General features: G+C 38.0%; 1 protein-coding gene across 1 annotated transcript in view; it reads right to left on the bottom strand.

The window, feature by feature from the left end:
- Window positions 1-25,625, bottom strand: part of Csas (CMP-sialic acid synthase) — a 217,101-nt gene that overhangs the window by 9,049 nt on the left and 182,427 nt on the right. Inside the window, exons 11-12 of the mRNA XM_067149118.2 lie at window positions 24,397-24,531; window positions 18,524-18,740 (exon numbers count right to left, since the gene is read on the bottom strand). Of these exons, the coding sequence (XP_067005219.2) occupies window positions 18,524-18,740; window positions 24,397-24,531 (352 nt within the window). The remainder of the gene's footprint in view (window positions 1-18,523; window positions 18,741-24,396; window positions 24,532-25,625) is intronic.

Below are 25,625 nucleotides of genomic sequence, written 5' to 3' on the forward strand. Positions count from 1 at the left end.
AATTCATTAACAAGATAATAATGTCCACGTCCACAATAACCACAGAAAATGAGTGATGTACATAAAGACGAGTAAGTACTTTCCACTCACGTATTTGGAGTTTTAACTTGTAGCTGCTTGCATAAGAACGAGTGAGAAGTTCACTCACTGTGTGTGACGTTACCCAGTGGAGCGTGGGTAAGCAGACACTCATTTCCGGAAATGCTTGCTCCAGAGTGGCATGCATAAAGATCGAGTGGTGACAGTTTATACTCAGAAATCAGCTAATTACCTCTGCAGTTGACTCACGATGAATTATAAGGGCTACGCACGCAATACTGGAGTATTTTATGGATGTTCCAGGAAGAAGAAAGACCTATAAACCTCACCAATACTATGATATCCTTAATTATAAAGAACTTTGTAGATTTGAAAAGGAAAATGTGCATTGGATGGCACAGTATTTTCTGGATAAAAATTATGAAACAATAAGAGGTGCTCTTGGCAATGAAGAAAGTATGAGGGGGTTATTTTTCGCTACGTTAGCGATCCTGGTTTTCAGAGTGGCGTGGCTGAAGACGTAGGTGTTAATCAAAATACAGGACCCCGTACAACTTCCAATGTTTGGATTGTGATTGAAGTGAAAGTGAATTACTGGATAAAGTTTTCAATGACAATCCAAGCTCTAGGGGCTTCCAAAATTCAGTGGCAGGAAAGGTATAATTTCCCCTCATGCTATACAGGCTGTTTTTTTTTTCTTTTTTGCTAGGGGCTTAACATCGCACCGACACAGATAGGTCTTATGGCGACGATGGGATAGGAAAGGCCTAGGAGTTAAAAGGAAGCGGCCGTGGCCTTAATTAAGGTACAGCCCCAGCATTTGCCTGGTGAGAAAATGGAAAACCACAGAAAACCATTTTCAGGGCTGCTGATAGTGGGATTCGAACCTACTATCTCCCGGATGCAAGCTCACAGCCGTGCGCCTCTACACGCACGGCCAACTCGCCCGGTATACGGGCTGTTGATTACACGCATGATCTTATAAAAACAAAGCAACATCAGCATAGTGATGAATACATTAATAGGAAAGGGGTACCCATTATAAATGTGCAAGCCACTTGAGTGAAAACTGTACTAGTGTGGACGTCACTTGATCTGGTTCAGTGCATGATTTCCGAATCCGGTGAAGGTATGATGTTTGCAGAGTAATGACAGGTAATCGTGCAAATGCCCTTCTTGGGGATGCAGGTTATGGTATTGCACCATGGCTTATGACCCAGTACCGAAATCCTGAAACTGCAGAACAAACACCCTACAATAAGTAGATAACAAAAGAGAGGATGATAATAAATGTTTTGAACAAGTAAAATAATGCTTTCCAATACTTCAGAATAAAATACGATAGCCACATTTTAGTACCGTCAGTTATTTTAGACTGTTTTGTTCTGCGCGATGTAGCAAAATATCTCAGGGATGAAGATCACAAAATTCTTGAAATTGTGAATGCAGATGAAGACGTCGTACAAGTTGTTGATGGGCGGATACACGAGAGAGAACAATGAAGAAGGGATGAAGGATTGTAATCTTACCTAAGTACTTGCCAAATCTGTTCCTTTTAATAATATTTTATTAATTACTAGCACGTGCCCACGGCTTTGTCCATGTTTATTAATTCGACCATTAGATGTTTCCAAACTTTTTATTTAAAAGCAAATTAAAACTTAATATTTATTAACTCACATCGTTTTGACGTAAATTGCATGAAATACATTATTTTATTTTTATTATATTGTTACTTTCAATGCTTAAGATACTGGGTATGACTTTCATGATGTCAACCTAATCAGACAAGTTAATGAGATGAAATGAATTACATGATATATGATAGTAAGAATGAAGAGGATGAAACCCGGCACCAGCACATAGCCCACTCCTCTTGAACAGCTCAAGATTTTACACCCCATCCGACGGACGAATCACCATGAACAGCGTCATATGCCCTCAAACCATATAAGACCAAAAACGGCTTCCTACGCCATGGACGTAAAATGGCTCCTTGAATTGCGTTCTCTACCTATCTTATGTACGTTGCCTAGCGACAGTGACTCTATGCATTTAATCTTGGTGACAGCACGTTGGATTGTCATATCCCAATACAAGTTTTCCGATGGTTTTTTTGTTCATAACTCACCAACGAAAGCGAAAATGAAAATTCTGTCTTCGAGGTGCATTCGGGCTCCCTTCCATCCACCTATGTTCAAAATTTCAGATCTCTGCATGCTGTAGATTTTTCTGGGCATCGCGCATACACAAAACACAGACTGACAAACACTTCCTTTTATTATTATAGATAATACATCGATCAGTCATTTCATTTTTTAACCCTGTATTAGTCTTGCGCTTATGGTGAAGTATTTTGTTATACATATAATTATAGCCTTCAAACCATGCTTTTAACAAGTGAATGAAACTATTTTTCATGTCAGGGCTTAAGAATACGTCATTCTATGTTTGGATCCTGATACTATAAATCATTGCTTTTTATTTTTTAAAGTGAGCAGGAGAAAACCATTACTGAAAAATCTATTTCCTGAAATATGTTGGTTTTTAGTGATTTCAAATTCTTTACAATTAATGCTGTCAAAGTCTCCAAAATTAGCCATTTTTGACTTATACTCCTTTCAAGTCCTGACACGGAAGAAAATTCCTGGTAACTTCACAGTGTACGCAACAATAGAAATGTAAAAGGTAGTTACACAAGGAGGGTAGGGTAGCAGCTCCGATCACAAACCAAGAAAATACATAGCAAAATAGTGGAATTCCGCCCGTTCAATCTACCACTAAAAATGAGATCTGCTAGGTAGATCTACTTTAAAACCTTCAAACAGAAAGCAAAACATAAAATAAATTAACTTGAAAAATAACACAAATACAGGTTTGAACATTGTTTGAACACATTTAATGTTCTGTCACTATATTTCCCCCTGCTAGCTTTTCTCCACTTCCCACAATAATTTCTCTTCTTTAAATTCAAAATTCACAACTGTTTTATTAGCTTGAGTTTTTGCAACTTTGCAAATGACATTTCTGCACCAGCTTTTCTTTTTTCTTCTTTCTGTTCAACTTTCTTTCCTGGGTGTGTTGTAGGTGCATTGGTGAGTCCCAGCAATGCTACAGATTCTAGGGACAGTTGTGGTGGAAGACCTGGGTCATGTGTTGATCAAGAAACCACCACTGCTGATTTTCCTCCTGAAATATTATTTGAAATATTCACTAATGCAATTATGGTTCATGTTATACAATAATTATAAACATTTTAATTTTAGTAGAATTATTGTTTCATGACATTTTTCTTAACTTGAAGTCTGTTTATTGATGGATTTAGTCACTCTCCATTGTTGTTGTTTGAGTCATCAGTCCATAGACTGGTTTGATGCAGCTCTCCATGCCACCCTATCATGTGCTAACCTTTTCATTTCTACGTAACTATTGCATCCTACATCTGCTCTAATCTGTTTGTCATATTCATACCTTGGTCTACCCCTACCGTTCTTGCCACCTACACTTCCTTCAAAAACCAACCGAACAAGTCCTGGGTGTCTTAAGATGTGTCCTATCATTCTATCTCTTCTTCTCGTCAAATTTAGCCAAATCGATCTCCTCTCACCAATTCGATTCAGTATCTCTTCATTCGTGATTCGATCTATCCATCTCACCTTCAGCATTCTTCTATAACACCACATTTCAAAAGCTTCTATTCTCTTTCTTTCTGAGCTAGTTATCGTCCATGTTTCACTTCCATACAATGCCACGCTCCACACAAAAGTCTTCAAAAACATCTTTCTAATTCCGATATCAATGTTTGAAGTGAGCAAATTTCTTTTCTTAAGAAAGCTCTTCCTTGCTTGTGCTAGTCTGCATTTTATGTCCTCCTTACTTCTGCCATCGTTGGTTATTTTACTACCCAAGTAACAATATTCATCTACTTCCTTTAAGACTTCGTTTCCTAATCTAATATTTCCTACATCACCTGCCTTCGTTCGACTGCACTCCATTACTTTTGTTTTGGACTTATTTATTTTCATCTTGTACTCCTTGCCTAAGACTTCATCCATACCATTCAGCAACTTCTCGAGATCTTCTGCAGTCTCAGATAAAATAACAATATCATCGGCAAATCTCAAGGTTTTGATTTCCTCTCCTTGGACTGTGATTCCCTTTCCAAATTTCTCTTTGATTTCCTTTACTGCCTGTTCTATGTAAACATTGAAAAGGAGAGGGGACAAACTGCAGCCTTGCCTCACTCCTTTCTGGATTGCTGCTTCTTTTTCAAAGCCCTCGATTCTTATCACTGCAGACTGATTTTTATACAGATTGTAGATAATTCTTCGTTCTCGGTATCTGATCCCTATCATCTTCAGAATCATAAACAGCCTGGTCCAATCAACATTATCGAATGCCTTTTCTAGATCTACGAATGCCATGTACGTGGGCTTGTCCTTCTTGATTCGATCCTCTAAGATCAGACGTAAAGTCAGGATTGCTTCACGTGTTCCTACATTTCTTCTGAAGCCAAATTGATCTTCCCCCAACTCAGATTCAACTTGTTTTTCCATTCTTCTGTAAATAATACGTGTTAAAATTTTGCAGGCATGAGATACTAAACGAATAGTGCGGTAGTTTTCACACCTGTCAGCACCGGCTTTCTTGGGAATAGGTATAACAACTCCATTATATCCGGTAATTTCATTTCCCACGATTTTAGGTGGACTGGTTTGTTTCCTGTTCTTTTCAAGTCTGTTTTTGCTTTACTTCTATTGTTGATATTTTGAATTCTTTTACACACTTGACCTTCAGATAATTCAATCCCAAATTTACTTCTTGGTTCCTGGATGATCACCTGCAATGCTGCTGTATATTTTTTTATCGAACATCTGGTAGGTGGGATTTTGAAAATAGGATGAGTTAAGACTTCAATACATAGACTAGCTAAATGAAATGTGCTGAAATTCAGTAGCATCTTCCTCTATGGTAACTAACACTTATATTATGCTGGAATCCATAACCCGCTGTTGTAACCTACCTCACTGCGCCTTAGTTCCAAAAAGCTGTGTGTCGGCGAGCATCAGTTGACACTCGGAACATTGAGTAAAGACTCGTGCAGCACAGCGAGATGTTATGCATACCGTTTATCAGTTGAGTGTTTCCCCTCTTCCACCAGCGAGCAGGAACTCCGAGTTAGCACTTCACTTTTATGTACATCATCCAATGTATTACACATAAGACAAACTGTCCAACTCGTTGGCTGAATGGTCAGTGTACTGGCCTTCGATTCAGAGGGTCCCGAGTTTGATTCCCGTCCGGGTCAGGGGTTTTAACCTTCCTTGATTAATTCCAATGGCCTGGGGGCTGGGTGTTTGTGCTGTCCCCAACATCCCTGCAACTTGCACACCACACATAACACTATCCTCCACCACAATAACACGCAGTTACCTACACATGGCAGATGCCACCCACCCTCATCGGAGGGTATGCCTTACAAGGGCTGCACTCGGCTAGAAATAGCCACGCAAAATTTATTTATAAGACAAACTTACTTATCTGGTTGAAGTCACTTTTATTAACAAAGTACAGAATATTAACAAGATAACTCAATTTATCTGGCTCTAACCAGGGAATGTTTTGTATTCTTGAATAATCTGGAAGTAAAATGTGGCTATTTCTTCAATATTACGATTTAATGACTTATCTTGTTAGTGTCAAAGATAGAGAAAATTGACCTTCGTACATTACAGTAAAAATTAAAAAAGCCAAAAAATCAACTTATCTGTTGCCATTGATGCTTTCACAGCCCGTACTTATAGACATGATATAGGCTTTTGGGCTTTTTAGAGAACGTGAAGAATTTCACCTTATTTTCTTGACACGGCATAAGCCAAAAATATATCATGTCGAATTATCTGGTTTTTCCCCAGGATGAGTGATATAATGCAATGAAATAACATTCTGTATATTGAAGAAGAGTCATTCTATTGTTTAAATTTACTAGTTCTTTGTTGGTAGAGGAGAAAAAGGGAAAACACTGGATGTAAATATACCTCAACACAATTAGGCAGTGGATGCCATTGTAAGGAAAATGGATCGGTAATAAAAAGCAAGCTAGTAATTTTATATGGTTATCGTGGTCATTTCTGCAGGTAGGCATATGAACCGTGACAGCCTTTGTGCAAAGCCAGTGACTGTCATTCCGCTATTATTACTCCAGCTTCTTAATAATGTTGTTGGTGAAAGCTGACTCAGTAGGTTTTGCAGCACAGTAAAACCTGCATTTAGCAGAACCTTGATGATCTAGAAAACTCTCCATATTGGAAAATTTTCCAAGTCCCATGAATTATGTTTAAAATATCCCCAGTCCTCTGAATGATGGTTTAATATTCATGTAAGTTCACCTGTATTTAGTGGAACCTGTCTGACACAGAAATGGAAGAAAGTTTTGCGACTGTAATAGAAAATACAGTGAAACCTCATTAGTACATTCCCCATTAACAGGTCTTCCCGCTGAGCACGTAGTAAATTCGACGTTCCGATTCTCATCGTATGAAATCTATATAAAAATACCTCACTTATCATGTCTCGAATATAAGTCGTGTCGCCAGAAATCTCGCACACATGGAACTGGTTACATTGTCAGCAATGACAATGACAGCAGATGTAATTTACCGCCAAGTAGCGGTGTTGCATTTTGCTGCGGGGTCAATAATAATAATAATAATAATAATAATAATAATAATAATCCTCTGGACCGTCGTCAAAATGTGTGGACCGCGCTGGAAACATATCCTGGCCGGTAGTGCCTAGGAATGCAGTCCAGCCGCGGGTTCAGGGTACCGCCAAGGCACACAAGACGACACCACACCAGATCTCCTCAAGGATTTGATCCATATTAAAAATGCTTATTGAAAAAGATGGCAAAGATTTAGGGACCCAACCGACCGGGAGGAATACCTGAAGCTAGCCCGGGAAGTACGAAATAGATTGCAGGAAAGAAAGATTGAAAAATGGGAGGAACTTTGCTGTTATCTCTCAGAAAACGAGTCAGATCGCAAATTTCGTTGGATTATATATAATATGTTAAGCATTCAATGATAAATTTCAGTATAATATCGTAGCGAAGCACAGGTATCTTGCTAGTCAGATAATAAAGATGTTGATTCACATAGGGAACCTGGTATTGGTATTATAAATTTACTCATTCGGAGCAAATATTTCAGGTTCCTTATGGGAATCAACATCTTTATCATCTGATGGCCAGGCAGGCTTCAATTTTTGAAAATGAGACAAAGTCTCTCATAGTGCATTGGCACTGCCGGTGGCTCCATGTAGCCTACGCAGTGGCCTCCACAGTATGCACTAGCCATGCATCTTGGTAGGTGTGCTATTACCAACTGATGAGCCCAACTTAGCACACTGGGGCGAAATGCTGGCAACCAGGAATGAGTTAGCTGGAAAATTTATAATGTCCAATAACGGACCAACTATATTAGTATTATAAATTTACTCATTCAGAACAAATATTTGAGCCTCCGTGGCTCAGACGGCAGCGCGTCGGCCTCTCACTTCTGGATACCGTGGTTCAAATCCTGGTAATTCCATGTGAGATTTGTGCTGGACAAAGCAGAGGCGGGACAGGTTTTTCTCCGGGTACTACGGTGTTCCCTGTCATCTTTCATTCCAGCAACACTCTCCATTCTCATTTCATAGCATCTATGAGTCATTAATATATATTACTTTGCGAGTGGTGACCCCATCGTACTAACAGCCTATATATATGCTTCATTCATTACATCCCTGACCCGGTCAATGACTGGAAAACAGGTGGTAGGTTTTCATTTTCAGAACAAATATTTCAGGTTCCCTATGGGAATCAACACCTTTATCATATGATTTGACTTGGCTGAAGTTTTTCAAAATGGCAGCCGAAGTCATTCTGTCACAGTCGCACATGGCCGAGTATAACCTCAATTCATTGTCTAGAATGTGACCCGAAAATAATGTTTTATAACCCTCTGCTCCGAAATAAAAGGCTTCTACTAACGTTTTAGAAAGAGTGTGATCTGCCATAATACTTGGATATATTTATTGGCCCCCGTGCATATGATTTCATATTTGTTGTTCGGTGTTTTTTACACTGTTCAGTGCACTTGTTATTTTATAAATCCCAGCAGAAAAGGTTTTCATACTTATTCTCTCGTGTTTTTCATACCTTTTAATACTTTCCTCTCATCTTGAGATATGGTAGATATAGTTTTCACTGTACTTGCGGATACACGATTAGGTGGTCAATTTAATAAATAACTTACTGTTATTATTCTAATAATGCCTTCATGTCGAAAAAAAATTGTAAGTAGTGTTTCCATATCCCTGTTACATAGTTTCTATTGGTATATTCATTTTTGTTGTCCCCTGCAGAAACGTCTTAATGAGGTTTTACTGTATATGTAAATTTCCTTCCTAACCCTTTTCAGTTCATGTATTCCAAATGGATCGAAGATGGTCGAGATAGCATTCAGCCAGAAAATGAACTTGGACCGTCTGGCTGTAAGGGATATTCTGTATGATTTGGACCATCCCTTGTAATGCAGAAAGGTTGAAACTTGAGGCAGTAAACTTAAGGGCCTCCTTCATCCTTTACCTAATTTCATCACCATGCGAGTGTAACCTTAATGTGTTGTTGACTAATAGAATGCAGGAATTTGGGAATCAAATCAAATCAATCACTACTGATCTGCATTTAGGGCAGTCGTCCAGGTGGCAGATTCCCTATCTGTTGTTTTACTAGCCTTTTCTTAAATGATTGCAAAGAAATTGGAAATTTATTGAACATTTCCCTTGGTAAGTTATTCCAATCTCTGACTCCCCTTCCTATAAACGAATATTTGCCCCAATTTGTCCTCTTGAATTCCAACTTTATCTTCATATTGTGATCTTTCCTACTTTTAAAGACACCACTCAAACTTATTCGTCTACTGATGTCCTCCCACGCCATCTCTCCGCTGACAGCTCGGAACATACCACTTACATGTTATAATTCTCATATTTTGGTCCGTATTGAAATGTACAATGAAATCAAATAAATAATAAAGTTTAATTATTCCACCTATTCAATACATAAAAAGAGATGTTAATAAAGAATTAAATCTGTAAATAAAACTATAGGGACACGTTTCATCCTTTAATTAAGGGCATCTTCAGCCTAATCACAATCTGAAAGTTAATTAATCAGGTACCTGATTGTAATTAAAATACATAAGAATATGAAGATGATGTTGGAAATGTGTTTCAAATGGTGAGCGAAATGGTTGACAATAGTTTTGGTATTCTTAAAATGAAACCTTAGTAAAGTCTAATATACAAACAGTCGTAAATTTATGAATGTCCTTGTTTAAAAATTGGTAACAAATTGTATACTGGTAGTTTTTTAAGGACGTAAATTTTGTAAAGAGATGTTTCCGTTGCTCACTTCAGGTGAGGTTTGAAATAAAATACTACGCTGAAACAAGTAAAGCGGGGCCTTTTGATGGTTGAGGGTGTTAGAGAAAATTTATCGGGTATTAAACAGTTCAAGCGTCAGCATGAAAATTGTTAGACTGTTGAAACTCTCATGTGAAGAGATGAAACTGCAGTCTTCTAGAAGCACGAGTGAAGAAGAGTGCTTGATGGTAAGTAGCTGTGTTAAATATGAAGTCTGTAACAATAGGAGAATTTACGCGTTAATGAATGAAATTGAATGAAAGGAAAGTTTAAAGGGAAATCGAAGTGTGTAAAAACATTTACCTCTTTATTAATTTTGAAACTGGTTGACGTAAAGAAGAGTTGGAGAGAAAAACGTTGTGTGTAATTTCATTTATATTCAATAGTAATAGTGTTAAATAGTTGCTACGGTAGCGTTGAAATGACTGATATTTAAGTTACTAGTGTTACAGATGATGTGAGATTAATGGAGGAGAGGCTTGAAGCGGTGTGCCAGGTTTATATGCTATTGGCCGTGGCGGGTAGCGGGAAATGAGTTCAATTCTTAGAACAATATAAAGAAAAACGATATCATCAGTATCAAGTGGATTTCAAGTAAAAGTTAGGACCAGTCTATAGTCAATCTTTTGTGAGGAGATAAATTAGCCTTCCTCTCGAATTACGATGCGGGAGTGAGGGAAAGTGTGAGAGTAAACATCCATAATTATAAAGTTCTATAAGAACTCAGTTAATTTCGTTAAAAGGTGTTGTGTAAAGGGTTTAAGAAATCAAATTGTAGCATGAATAGACTGGCGAAGTTAAGAAAATTTTTGGAAAAATTCTGTAATAGAGAAAGAGTGTTGTGGGAACAGTTAATACTGCTAAAAGGCGTTCAGCAAAGGATTGAGAGTATAGGAAATCAAAATAAATCTTAAACGGCTTGAAATTAGAATAATAGATTTAATTCTTTATTAACATCTCTTTTTATGTATTGAATAGGTGGAATAATTAAACTTTATTATTTACTTGACTTCACATACCACTTAATCGAGCAGCTCGTCTCCTTTCTCCCAAGTCTTCCCAGCCCAAACTTTGCAACATTTTTGTAACGCTACTCTTTTGTCGGAAATCACCCAGAACAAATCGAGCTGCTTTTCTTTGGATTTTTTCCAGTTCTTGAATCAAGTAATCCTGGTGAGGGTCCCATACACTGGAACCATACTCTAGTTGGGGTCTTGCCAGAGACTTATATGCCCTCTCCTTTACATCCTTACTACAACCCCTAAATACCCTCATAACCATGTGCAGAGAACTGTACCCTTTATTTACAATCATATTTATGTGATTACCCCAATGAAGGTCTTTTCTTATATTAACACCTAGGTACTTACAATGATCCCCAAAAGGAACTTTCACCCCATCAACACAGTAATTAAAACTGAGAGGACTTTTCCTATTTGTGAAACTCACAACCTGACTTTTAACCCCGTTTATCATCATACCATTGCCCACTGTCCATCTCACAACACTATCGAGGTCACCCTGCAGCCGCTCACAATGGGGACACTACCTGCTTAACAAAGAAGTGCAGTTTTCCTAGAAAGGTCACACATTTAGTGGGCTTACAGTTAGCATTCACAGAACTTTGTGCTGTTGTTACAGTGTAATATTAAAACTGATGAAAGGAAAGAAATGCATGGTTTTAGATTTGAACACAAAAACTGAAGGTTTAGAAATTTGTGAAAAAGACAAACTGTCTATTAAGCAGATTGTTTCAAAGTGTAAGACTGGAAAAACATAAGTCTCTGGCATTCTTAAGAAAAAAAGCAGAATTAAATAGAGTGTGGTTATGGAAAAATGGAGCAGTAAAATGAAAGCTCGGAGGAACCAGGAATGAGGAAGTAAACAAAACTGTTTGGGAATGGTTTGTTAGTGAAAGAGCAAGAAATTTGCATTTATCAGGGACAATGCTAATACACCATACGAGAGAAGTTGCAGAAAAGCTAGGAAAGGAAGATTTTACCACTTTCAAGTGGTGGTTGAAAAGTTTTGAAAGACTTATCAAATAGTGTTGAAGGAGGCCTGTGGAGAGACTGGAGACGTGGTTGAGGAAACATTGGCAGATTGGACTTCAAAAACTGGCTCTCTAATTAAAGGCTATGAACCCCAGAACATAGCTGATGGTGATGAAACAAGGCTACTTTTCCAAGCACTAACTAGCAAAACATTATCTCTGAAAGGAGAAAGATGTACAGAAGGGAAACTTTCCAAAGAGAGATCGACAGTTTTTTAATGTGGTTTTCTTTCTGGGGGAGTTTCTGGGGAACTTGAAAAATCATTGATTATAGGAAAAGCAGCAAAGCCCAGATACTTCAAAAACACTGATTTAAAGATTCTACCTGTCGAGTGGAGATCCAATAAGAGGGCATGGATGATATTGGACCTAATGGAAGAATGGTTGGTGTCATTCAAATCAAGAATGAAGCAACAAAACAGGAACATCATTCTATTTCTTGACACCCAGCAAAACAGCCTTCTAACATTAAGCTCTCACAGTTCCCACCAAACACTTCTACTGTGCCTTAGCCAATGGACCAGGGCAACATTAATTGTTTTAAGATTAATTACAGAAAACTTATAATGGCATCATTGCTTGCAAACATGGAATCAGCGGCCTCAGCCACCGAACGGGGCTCTGTCTTTGTGCTCGGTAGACTAATTTGGATTGCAGAAGCATTGAAATAGGTGTCGCCAAATACAGTATGTCAATTCTTTCGCAAAGCCAAGTTTTTTTTCACACGCTGACGAAGGAACCATAATAAACTAAAATACTGATGTGCTACAACAAACCTTCGAAGAGTGTAATTATGGTAATGTCAGTGCAGAAGATTACATGGCCATTGATCTAGAAATTGAGACAGAGACAGTATTAGAAAACATCGAAAAGTTCATCACCCATCACCTCCAAGAGAAGAAAATAGAAATTGAAGGTGATAATGACGAGAACAAAGGTGATGGTGATGATGATGATGATGATGATGATGATGATGATGATGATGAAGATGGTTTATGTAATGTGAAGTCCTACCAACATACCCTATCAGCTGTAGAGGACATTCAGTCTTCTTTGCTAATGAAAAATAATGTGGAATTTCTCAATATTATTTGCCGTGCCTGCATTTTAATTGATACCGTGCCACCAGGGATAGTTGTGTCCAGTGTACAATTCTGGATTACTGGAAGAAGTAAATGACAGTGTTGTACAGCATTACTATTGGTATTTTTTCTATAACACATGTGACGTGTATTAGATAAGTGTATATACTGTTCTACTGTGCACTGTGAGGAGGTTCTAAGCATGAACAAATTAGTGTTAGTGTTGATGAACTAGTGTGTATATAAGTGTGTGGTTAGTGTCATTATTGTATCTACTACTGCACAAAATCATGTAAATCTACTGCTGGATTATTTAATGGAGGTATGTACCTATGGTTTTTATTTTATTTTTTAACCACCTTTGTGAATCGGAATTCTGCATACAACATTTTTAAAAAATCTGGTTCCATGGGTTTCAGCTGAGGACAGCATTTTCCTGCAGTAAGGGAGAGAACTTAATTATGAGAAAGAGTCTGAAAGAAGTAGGTCCAGGTGTGGAGAGGGTAATATAGGTATATAGTAAACGAGAACATATTTAAGGTAAGTTGAATGCATGAACACATCAGTGGGGTGCTCGATGGTGGGAGCATGGGGGGAAGGTCCAGAGGAAAACCACACTGAAGATTTCTCAACATAGCACAAATTTTCCAATGATGTGGCCAGGGATTTTTTTCCCAGCTGAATCAGAATCTTAGAAGCCTGATCTGGAGCAAAGATGTACCCCAGGAAAGTAAATGTATTATCATACCTAGTTGGGTAACAGTACTGGTAAGAGAAATGAAATTCTTCAGTAACAGAATAGGAGCTACAAGAAGAGTTATTGTGAGAAATGAAAAGGTGAAGAAGAACTGATAGAAAAATGCTAACAGATGATACCTAAAAGAGGCATGAGACTACAAGAAAGATGCCTGTAAGAGTGAAGGATTGTGTTTAGAAGAGAGAAGGCAATGTTTGCAGATGACATAGTCAAGTGGAGGGGCAAATAAATAGGAAGCCTGGACATACAGAGCAAGTAGAATTTTACCAGAAAGTTTAGGGACACATTATGATTTGAACTTGACTGACCTTGTCCCTATATTATCAGGTGGCATAACAGTGTTGTTTAACACTGGGAAATGAGGATCATTTGGTACAAACTAGACATTTCTATGACAATTATTAATTACTCCTAGAAAATTTTATAGTTCCTTAAGCAAACAAAAGTTTTTGACACTAAAATGCAAAATAGCTGAGTAATAAACCATGATGCAAATTGCTGGATTGTTCCTAACTTATTATATTTTACATTAGCAAGGATTAAAAATCTCCTTAAAAATTATTTTGCAGATATCTGAGCACTTGCATCAAAAATACTAATTTTCCAATGTTAATTAACAGTTAGAAATATTGTTATTCCACTTAATATTGTAGGGATAATGTCGCATAGGTGCAAATCATAGTGTGTCCCTAAAGTCAGACTCCTTGGCTGAATGGTCAGCATTGAGGCCTTCGGTTCAATTCGGGTTCGATTCCCAGCCAAATTAGGAATTTTAAGCGTGTGTAATAAATTCTTCTGGCACAGGGACTGGTTGGTTGTGTCTGTCCCCCCACTATCCTCTTCATATTCACACAACATACCACACTACCAAGTACCACTGAAACATGCAATAGTGATTACATCCCTCCACATAGGATTAGCATCAGGAAGGGCATCCAGCCATAAAACAGGGCCAAATCCACATGTGAAACCCAGTTCGCACCCATGACCCCACAAGGTGTGGGAAAAGAAGGAGAAGAAGGAGTAGATGATAGTGTGTCCCTAACCCTCCAAGTGATATGAGTCATTATTTAACAACTTATTTATGCACCTGTGAAATGATATTGTTATTAACGACTCAGTTTTTTAGAGCCGTGTTGCTCGGCAACCATTTAATGAATATAGTCAAACCTTGCACTAATCGATAGTTCAGTTCATTGGCTATTTCAATTCATCATAGCTGAATTATTGAATAGGTTTCTTTGCTTATGTAATGTCTGAAACAAATCTTAGCATCAGTCACTCGAAGTGCCACACCGCATGGCAGTGTTCTATTGTTCTATTGTTGTTCTACTTGATTGGTTAGTGTTTCAATAAACTAAACCGCGCGATCCGTGTTGTTCTGACGATATTCGGGATATGTTGGAAGAAGGTTATGAAGATTATGTTTTCAGTGATGACAGTGATTTGCCAGGTGACGAAATACCAGAAGCAGTTTCTTTGAGTGGTGACTTGTCAGAAAGCGAGGATGATTTTGTACATTCTGATGGTGGTGAGTCAACTACTGACAGTGATTCTAGTGTACCAGACTCTTCTATTCCCCTTGTACATAGATTACCCCATTCAAATTGGGTTCATGTTCTACCACCTGAACCAGAACTAAACATTGAGAATGAGTTTACTGTGAGAAATGTAGGCATAAAAAACTGCCCTCCCAGAAAGTCCAAACCAACAGAATACTTTTACATATTTTTTACTAATTTCATCTGGGACATGTTGGTAAGAGAAACTAATGCATATGCCAACAATACTCTAAAAAACAAAAGAGAATCAGGTGACATGAAACAATTTTCCCGGTAACTACTTCTGAGATGAAGAAATATGTTGCATTGATCTTGAGTTAGGTTTGATTAGGATGAAAAATGTTGTTGATTATTATTGGAGTATGAAACAAAATAGATACATTGCCTTCTTTTCCAACACAATGTCCATAAATATATTTCAAGCAATCAGTTCAATGATCCATCTCAGCTTGAAACAAGCAGTACCACGTAACCATCCAGACTATGACCCTTCGTACAAAATTAGGGAATTTTATGACTACATAAATAACCAACTAAAAGAACATTATCTGCCTAGTCAGAACCTGTCAATTGATGAATCGCTTATTGAAATGAAAAACCGATGTGTGTTTATTCAGTATATACCGAACAAGAAACACGCTAGATACGGTATCAAAAAATTTGAATTATGTGATAGCAATTCAAGCTATATAATACATGTAGCTTTGTATAGTGGCAGAGACTTCCTTTCTGTAGGAAATGATCCATTTACTCAGAAAGTGGTTATGGATCAACTGACAAAATGCAATCTGCTGAATAAGAGTTATCATACTTTTAGCAACAATTTTTGCGCAAAGTTGCCGTTGACCCACACATTGCTAGAACAAAAAACCTTTCTTACTAGCACAGTAAACAAGAATACTAAGGGCTTATCAAAAAAGGTAATCCAAACCAAATTAGGTGTTCAGAAAAGTATTTACTACAGGAAAAACAAAATATTGTTAGTGGGGTATAAGCAAAAAATAAACAGAAAACCAACATACTTCCAACAACCAGTTATCATGCAGAAGATATGATGATAACCAGCAGGAAAGGAAATAGGGCAGTGAAACCAGTTGTAATTAATAAATATAACTTAAAAATTGGAGGTGTTGATAACAGTGACAAAAGCATTTATCATTTGTCCTGTAGCAGAACCACTAAAAAATATTGGAAAAAAAAAAATACTTTTCAACCTTGTGAACATCACTGTACTTGATGCATTTGTTTTGTATTCTAAGAATACAGATAAGTCTATAGACCGAGATGAATTTATGGACTGCATTGTATTAGATTTAGCAGATGGAGTTCAGCCTGAACCTCCAAGACTCAGCCAAAAAGATTAACATTCTCTTCAACATTTACTTGGGCGAAAAGAAAGATTATGCTTAGTTTGTTCAGAAGATCCTGCCAAAAAAAAGTAAGCGAAGCAACTTCTGGTGCCCTAAGTGTAATTGTGGCATTCATCCTACTTGCTACCATAAGTTGAAACACTTCTACAGGCCCATAGTAAAGGGGAGGAAAAGAAAAACTCTTGCAAGTGACACGAAGAATTATGCCCGAAGAGGAGATGTACATAGTTTCAGTTTTCTGTACACAGCTTTCTGTTCTTTAGTTTTACGGTAAATATGTACTCTTAAGTTTTTTGTTGCTAACAAAATGGGGAACATTTTATACATTTACCTCTTGTTTCGGTCTTTTATAGTTTTGAAACTACATACAGTGAAAGTTGAAACATTGTTTTTTTTTTCAAAAGTGAAAAATTGTAATTCACCACCCCCAATAAAATGGAATCAAGGTCTGTACCCAATATTATTACATAATCACATTCTCTACTTTATACAGAACAAAAAGATGTGTAATATGATATATTTTACTGTCATTTTGTATTTCTTATGATTTTTTTAAAAACTTGTACAAAGATGGTACAGTCGCTTATCACTTTAAAAAAAGGTTTTTACATATCACTTGGAAGGCTGAACTTTCTGGCAAAACTGTATACTGATAATTAAGGAATGAAAATAAGCATGGAGAAAAGCAAGACAATGATAATTTAAACAAGGCAGAAAGAAAAGGGAAAGGTACTGTGAAAATTGTGCGACAAGACCTTGACATTGTGGAAAGCTTCAAGTACTTGGGAAGTGAACTGATGCAGCATCCAGGATTGGACATAGAGACCAGTAAAAGGATACAGGGGGAGATACATTTTACCAGAATGTGAAGAAGTTGACCTGGAATAAGGAAGTACCAAGGAAGTGTAAGGAGGTGATGTATAAGATATATTAATGCCCCATACTAACATATGCAAATAACATGGAGAGAGAAGAGGACATGAGTTCAAGAACAGTTGGATGTGGTGAATGGGAAGATCGAAGAATGTGGATTGAAAATAAGTGTAGAAAAGAGTAAAACCCTTGTTACGACTAGAGGGGAGAAAGAAGGGAAAGGTCAGATTAGACTTGCAGACAAGCCCCTGGAAGTAGTGGAGATGTTCAAATACCTGGGAAGTGAACTAATGGTGAATGCTCCGCCTGGATGCTGAGATTAGTAAGAGGATACAAGCTGGAAGCTGTTGCTATCATAGTATAAAAAGCACGTTATGGTACAAAGATGTGCCAATGGAAGCAAAGGAAACTATGTACAGGATGTATTACGTACCCATAACAACTTACAGAGCAGAAGATTCAACAATGACAAAGAAGGATGAGAGTCGAATACAGGCAGCCAAAATTAAGTTCTTGAGGAGTATGATACAGAAGAGTAGAAGAGACAAAATAAGGAATGAGAAAATCAGGAAGAAATTGGAGATGGTTTGGGCAAATAAAGCGAATCAGTGATGAAAGAATGCCAAAATAGGTGATAGAAATGCAAATGCAAGGAAGGAGAAGCCGTGGACGACCACGATTGAGATGGAAGGACACAATCCAACACAGTATTATAGAAAGAAACCTGGACTGGGACACAGTGTTAGAGGGGGAGTGGTGGAAAGACCAAAGAAAGTAGAGAGGAACCATATTTGCCCCTGCCTGGCTACAGTTGGATAAAGGGAAATGATGATGATGATGATGATGATGATGATGATGATGATGATGATGATGATGATGATGATGATTAACATATGCAGGAAGGAAATTAGGCTTGAAAATTTTTCAGTCAGAATGAAGAGAAATAAAGATGGTTTATACATGTTAAAGGGATGGTAAAGAGAAGGATAACTGGAAGCAGACGATGGAAGTGAAGATTGAAGGAAGGAGAACAAGATGTAGACCCAGGCAAAGTTGGTTGGACCCAGCTGGAGATCGAAAAGGGATGATGGTGATTCACATGTGTCGGTATTGATATTTTACCATCAACTGTCATCAAGAATATGATGTGTGACTCTACATTGATAATAGCACAAAATTCACTGAAGAAGAACCAAAAGAGGGTGAAACATACATGAAAAAATAAAACAATAAATTTATATAAATAGCACTGCTAATCCATTAATTTAGCTTCTTTAGAAGTTCCAGAATAACATAAGCTGAAAATGCCAACTTACATCAGTGCCCCTTATGACTCCTTGCATCTGACGTTTCTTCAATGCAAGCATTTTCGATAAAGCTTTTGCATGATCCTGTAAGACCCCTTTCTCATGTCGATCACATAATTCTCTATGTGCTATAAGAACATCTAGTAAAAGATTCAACTTCTCACATACTTCTTCTTCCTCCCTGACAGCTTGCTGCAAAGCCTTGCTGGAGAGAAGGTTGAACTCCCTGCATAAAGAACAAGGAAATCTCAGTAATTACAATTTCTTTAAGAACAATGAAATTTTACCAGGTTTCAAGCAATAATGTATAGGCCAAAGAAAAAAGCACATGTATATCAGAAAAAGGAGTGCCTGTATTTCACAGATCAATACAACTGAAATATATATTTATTACCAAGAGATGCAATTGCATTCCTCTACACTGGTTTCACGTGTTGAATATCGAAAGTATTTCATTTTCTTACATTATTCAGAGATTTTTAAAATATGTAATATAGTTACCAACAAATAGAATTAATACGAATATACACAACACAATAATTTCTTACAAAAGTGGGCTTCAAAAATATATAATGAAATATGACAATACTAATGTCTACAAATATGAGCAAGTCCAAATGTCAGAACTGGAAGCTGGAAATGTCTAATGCCTTCTGCATACCTTCTCTGACTCTTCTCAACATACTATCTAACAATACTACACTCCATGGACTTCTTTGAGTGTCCTGCTAACATTTCTCCATCTGTTCAGATTAAGACAAAATTACACCCAGTTCATTACTAATAATAAAAATGAAATGAAATATGAAATATGATACCCATTACTTTAGAGCACAGGTTTACTGAATACAGAAAGGAACAAGTTTAATACAATGAATCCATTTGAACAAACCAAGTCAAGACTGAGCAACTCAGGAATGTATTTTGGATTACAAGAATTTTCATATTGTCATATTTCATTATATATTTTTGAAGCCCACTTTTGTAAGAAATTATTGTGTTGTGTATATTCGTATTAATTCTATTTGTTGGTAACTATATTACATATTTTAAAAATCTCTGAATAATGTAAGAAAATGAAATACTTTCGATATTCAACACGTGAAACCAGTGTAGAGGAATGCAATTGCATCTCTTTTTGTTTTATTCTCAGTATGAATAGGAACTGGTGTCAAAGCAAAGTCTTGATTTGGGTATACAATTTCTTTTCTGATTTTTGCAAACAATCCTTGAACATTCCCACAAAAGAAACAGCAAGTAACCCTGTGGTTCTTCCTGCCATATAATGAGAATGGAAAAGGGCACTGAGCTTAAAAATTTTGGTTTCAGTCCCTTCTTGTTATCAAACTAAGTTTGCATAAAACAAGGACTGCCCAATCTTTATCTTGACTGATTTTGAAGAGGACAACTAGTATAATCAGTGATGTCATGGAGTGATAGTATACTATTGTGATTTCATAGTGAACACACGATGTGCAAAGCAGAATTTTTTGCGACAATTAACACATTTTCAAAGTAATGACTTACCCTGGAACAAAATAAAGCCTATTTACTCATACTACCTAGCACTTATTATAATAAATTGAGTTAAAGAATGCCTAACAAAAAAAATTGAAGCACCCAGAAGGGAAGGAGGAAACTAAATGAAACATCAAGTGTTGAGAGGGTATGTGATGTTGTTTCATTGATTACAAAATCAAGTCAAATTTACTAAGAACTTGGCAGTAAGAGCCCACTTATGAGTATGACGTTGCACCCCGGCTGGCCTGGATGAATACAATGATTCGGTTCCTGAGGCAAGCTGGCCCACAGCTGCTGTAACAGGTCCTTGATATCATGGATACTGACACTGGGACATGTTCTGTCAGGAACAGATCCGGAGATCTTGCTAGCCACAGGAGAACCTCAACATCAGGCAGACAGTTCACAGAGACATGTACCATTTGTGGACGAGCATTGTCCTGCTGAAAAATGGCACCACGATACTGTCACATTAGAGGTAACACATGAGGATGCAGGATATCCATCACGTACCGCTGTGCTATCAGAGTTCCCTCAATCACTACCAGCTGTGAACTGAAGTTAAACCCAATGGCTCCCCACACCACACCGCAGTGCCTCTCCAAAACATTGGAAGAATGGGTCCTCTCCACATGTCGCTGCCGTACTCAGATGATGATCATCCAGGGCAGTGCAGAACTGAAATTCATCACTGAAGACAATGTGTCGCATTCATCAACGGTTCATGCTTCCCGATCAAGGCACCACTCCAAACACAACCGTTTGTGTTGTGGTGTTAAAGGCAGCCAATGACGGGACGACAATTCCTTAGGCCGGCTGCTGCTAGCCTCCAACCAATGGTGTGGGATAACACAGAATGTAGCAGGGAGTCCATTACTTGTTCTCGGATGGCAGACACAGATGTGAAGGGGTTACGATGTGCTTGGTGCACAATACAATGATCCATCTGTGTGGTGGTCAGATGTGGTCGACTGGAACCTTTGCGACGAGTATGCCTGTCCTCTCATTTCTATGCAGCCCAACATTGGGCCACTGAAACATTCAAATGCCCCACAAATCTGGATATTACACAATTCGACCAGCCCTTTAGCCAGGAGGGGGAGCCCTTTTGCCAGGAAGAGAAGCCCTTTTGCCAAGAGGAGGTGCCCTTTTGCTAGGAGGAAGAGCCCTTTTGCCAGGAAGAGGAGCCCTTTTACCCTTTTGCTAGGACGAGCTGCCCTTTGGCCAAGAGGAGGAGTCCTTTTGCGAGGAGGACCAGCTGGCCAAATGGAGACCCATAATGAGGCCCTTTTCAAACTCTGTCAGGTGCTGATAACCCTGTCTCACATGAGTACACGGCACCCCTGTGTCCTTCATAGTGATCTCTCGATATCTGATGCAGTTCACACCTTTTATATTCCCTACCAGGCCTGGTAAAAACACTAATGCACTCTGGTGGCTGTTCTACTTGTCACAGAGAATAGTAACTCTAAACATTTACATACCCGCTGATGGTGTGTAAGTTTACGAAGTTACATTGACATCCGACCATTTCTTCTGGGTGCTTCAATTCTTTTGTCAGGTAGTGATTGTACTTTATGAATATATTTCATGCATTCATGCCTTGTACAAATCAACATTGGAATTTTTTTATGCATTTATAACAACCTAACAGGGGTGAGATGGAAAATTTCCTGCTAAGAACATGGCTATTGTGTGTAAATTTCACAATTTACGAAAACAAAGGATTTGGGGCAAGTTAACACATACCATGTTAGTAACTAATTAGAACTTAAAGACAGTGCACAATCACAAACCTTGCATACTGTCCAGGCATACAATTCACCAGCAAACTTAAGTGTTACATATAATTCATACACTATAATGAACAGGAAAATTTATGTAATAGGAAAAGAAATTGGGGTAGGCTGTGTTTTCTGCATGAACGTGAACATTTGCCTGTGATGAAAGAAATGAACCTTGATTTACAGTCCAATATACTTATTTCTCACTTACAGCAAATTTCATCTATTTTACATTATTTATTTACAATTTTAGAAGCATTTAGTAATGTAACCAAAGGACCTAATTGAGTATGGGACGGTGCTAAGAGATATAAGATGTGAAGCTATGAGTTTCTGCAGTTAAGTGACGAGTGAACAGTTGATCACAGCAAGTGCCTCTGAGAGCTGTCGGGACTAGAGTGTTAGATACCCGATCCAAAATAAAATCTGTGTTGGTGATCACATCCATACTGAAATCAAAATATCTGAGCTGATACTCACAAATGGTTGAAAGTACTGGCAGCTGTGAATGTAAGGAAACAGTGCTTGGCATAACATACAGAGGTTCCGTGAGGTCATACCCAGATGCACATATACAGATCCCAGCACGAATGTGAAGTTCAAAACATCCATGGTAACAATGACTTCTGGTAACACACATCTCCGAACATGCATACCTTTGCTGTCGAATGTGACATCTAAGCACCTGCATGTAGATTTAGCCAAAACATGTGTAAATCACCACTCCACCAGCAGCATTGGCCAGTGAAGAAAAATAATTGGTCAACTACATATCATCATCATCATCATCATCATCATCATCATCATCATCATCATCATCATCATCATCATCATTTCCCTTTATCTTGCTGTAGCCAGGTAGGGGCAAATATGGTTCCTCTCCACTTTCTTCGGTCTTTCCACCACTCCTCCTCCAACACTGTGTCCCAGTCCAGGTTTCTTTCTATAATGCTGCGTTGGATAGTATCCTTCCATCTCAATCGTGGTCGTCCATGGCCTCTCCTTCCTTGGATTTGCATTTCCATCACATAATGAATTCATAACTGTGAATGGAAATCGATCCTTTGTTTTCATGAATCCGTGTTTTGCTGAGAGCCAGGTATTTGCACTGCTCATTACAGAATCAGTTTCAACAACCCCAGAGTTTGATTTGAGACTTTCAACATTTAATTTAGAATTAACATCTGTAAGGCTGTCACAGAATCACAGAATATTTGTCCCACTTTTCCAACTGCTGACCCTTTCTCGTGCATTGAATGAGGCGAAGCAATGGTGTCTTGGGATTGATTTACCGGAAAGTTGCTTCTAACTTCATTGTCGCATAACTTTCAATAACATACAGATATCTTTGAATTCTTTCACCACTGTATTTGTATCAGCAAGCTCTCTTTATAGTGTATAATTTGATCAGCAAGTACTCATTGGTTAGTAATAGAGAAATTATGAAAGAAAATACATGTTTACGGCCAAAACTAGTGCTGGAGTGGAGTCCGAGAGAACATCGAAGGCCTAGAGGAAGACCACCGGACAGATGGGACAAAGATATCAAGAAGATCGCTGGTACCACTTGGATGAGATCTGCCCAAGACCGTTCTACTTGGAGAAGACTGTTGAAGGCCTACCTATACCCACGACTTAAAGAGGCCACATCATTTTAATGATTGAAATGGCTGATTGTGATTGTGATTGTGATTTGTTAGCCTGTCTATTTGTGAACTAAATGAGACCAGAATCTTTTAAACTGGTTGATGCATTCACTCCCTAAGGCACACCGAAGTGTACGGGTGTATAATCAACACCACTGCCCCTGCGTGGAGCGGATGCATCATAATGCTAAATGTATCACTGTGGCATTTAGCTGAGGCCTTGAGTTACCTAACAATATTAGAATATCGAGCAGTTTGCCAGAACCAGCTCTGATAAACAAGGTGTTTTTCGTTACGCCAACTTTTCATGCATGCAGGCCTATAGGCAGGACGTTGTTACATCAGAATTTACCTCTATCTCATACATCATTAGATATTCTGGGAGAATTCAATTCTGGCCAAAGTTGATGAATCACTAAATCTTCTTCACTTGATCCTTGAATGGTTAAAATGTCTGAATTGTACAAAGTATAAGCCTTTACTTTTTTCCTCCTATTCAATACCTTATTCAACGTCCCTAAGGGGGTCACAAGTCCCTGTCAAATTTACTTGATTGTTTTCAATGGCAGCAATGGAGTTTCTTTTTTTTTTTTTTTTTTTTTTTTTTTTTTTTTTTACAAGTTGCTAAACGTCGCACAGACACAGAGAGGTCTTATGGCGACCATGGGACAGGAAAGGGCTAGGAGTGGGAAGGAAGCGTCCGTGGCCTTAATTAAGGTGAATGCCCCAGCATTTGCCTCGTGTGAAAATGGGAAACTACGGAAAACCACCTTCAGGGCTGCCGACAGTGGAGTTCGAACGCACTATCTCCTGAATACTGGATACTGGCCGCACTTAAGTGATTACAGCTATCGACCTCGGTTTCTTTTTTGTCATCTGAAGCATTTTAAAGCAATAGGAATTTATATTCATGTGAGTTTTCTTAACTTACTTAGATATTATGTGGAAACCCTTTTTCATTTCTGCCCATACTTTATTTCCTCCTGTTGCCCAATTAGATGAACCATGAGGTTCAGCTGCAAGACTAGAGAGCTGTGCACCAAGTTCCGACATATCAGCTGCATACCTATAAGATAAAAGCCAGAACAATTCATTAAAACATTATCTTGAAATAAGCAGGATATAGGAATATTTCCAGTTGTTATTTTTCTACACTTGTGTCTTGTAACACTGTTCCATTACTTAAATGATCCTACATATCAATTCAGAGAAGTTGATTTTATAAAGCTTGATCACTTTCACTGTAATACCGTAAATCTCTTGAAATAAATATAGGTCAAAGGAAACTAGGAAGGAATAAATATATAGAATAAACATAACAACAGATTAGTATGAATAGAGGTTGTAAATGAAAGGAGAAAGATAGACAAACTCCAAATCTTCAACCCCATGTTTTTCTGGTAGTGGTTATTGAAACATCAGTAGTGAATGGATTCAAAGATAAGATTTTACAGAAATAACATGAATTTCCCCATGAGGACATACAAGTACCATATAATCCCGAATACCACCGTCACAAAATAAGACCCGCACCCTAAATTTGAAACGGCAAAATAGGGGAAAAAATGAAAAATAAAATAACTTACATACCTATTTAATTTCTTCAAATATACCACAAATATAAATTCAAACAACTTACAATTAATAAAATCATCACAAAAATCGTAAATAAAATCGGTCCAATACTCAGATCATTCACAATTCATCGCCGTCATCTGAAGTTTCACCATAGGAACCTTCGTCGCTGGCATCTTTCCACAAATAGTCATTCTCACTACCGTCCACTGAATTTGAAATTCCACATTTCTTAAAGCTTTTGGACACTAGATCGCGCCCATGTGGTCTTGATCCAGCTGGATATTAGTCCCACTTCAGGCCTCTTCACTTGTCTGGTTGGTGTTAACGCGTGATCACCATCAGACATCCATTCGGTGTACAACTGTTTCATTGCAGTTTTGAAAGCCCGGTTCACGCACACATCCAATGGCTGTAGAAAAGAAGTGAGTCCTCTGGGAATTGTCTCAAGATCGGTTTTTCCTTTCCGCATCATACTTTTTACAACGTCAGTTGTAAGTCCTTGGTAACTGTCCAACACCAGCATGTTTCATTTTTGTAACAAAGCTCCCGGACAACGTTGCCAAACACACTTCACGCAGTCCT

The sequence above is a fragment of the Anabrus simplex genome, chromosome 6 (genome assembly GCF_040414725.1).
Source record: "Anabrus simplex isolate iqAnaSimp1 chromosome 6, ASM4041472v1, whole genome shotgun sequence".
NCBI lineage: Eukaryota > Metazoa > Arthropoda > Insecta > Orthoptera > Tettigoniidae > Anabrus > Anabrus simplex.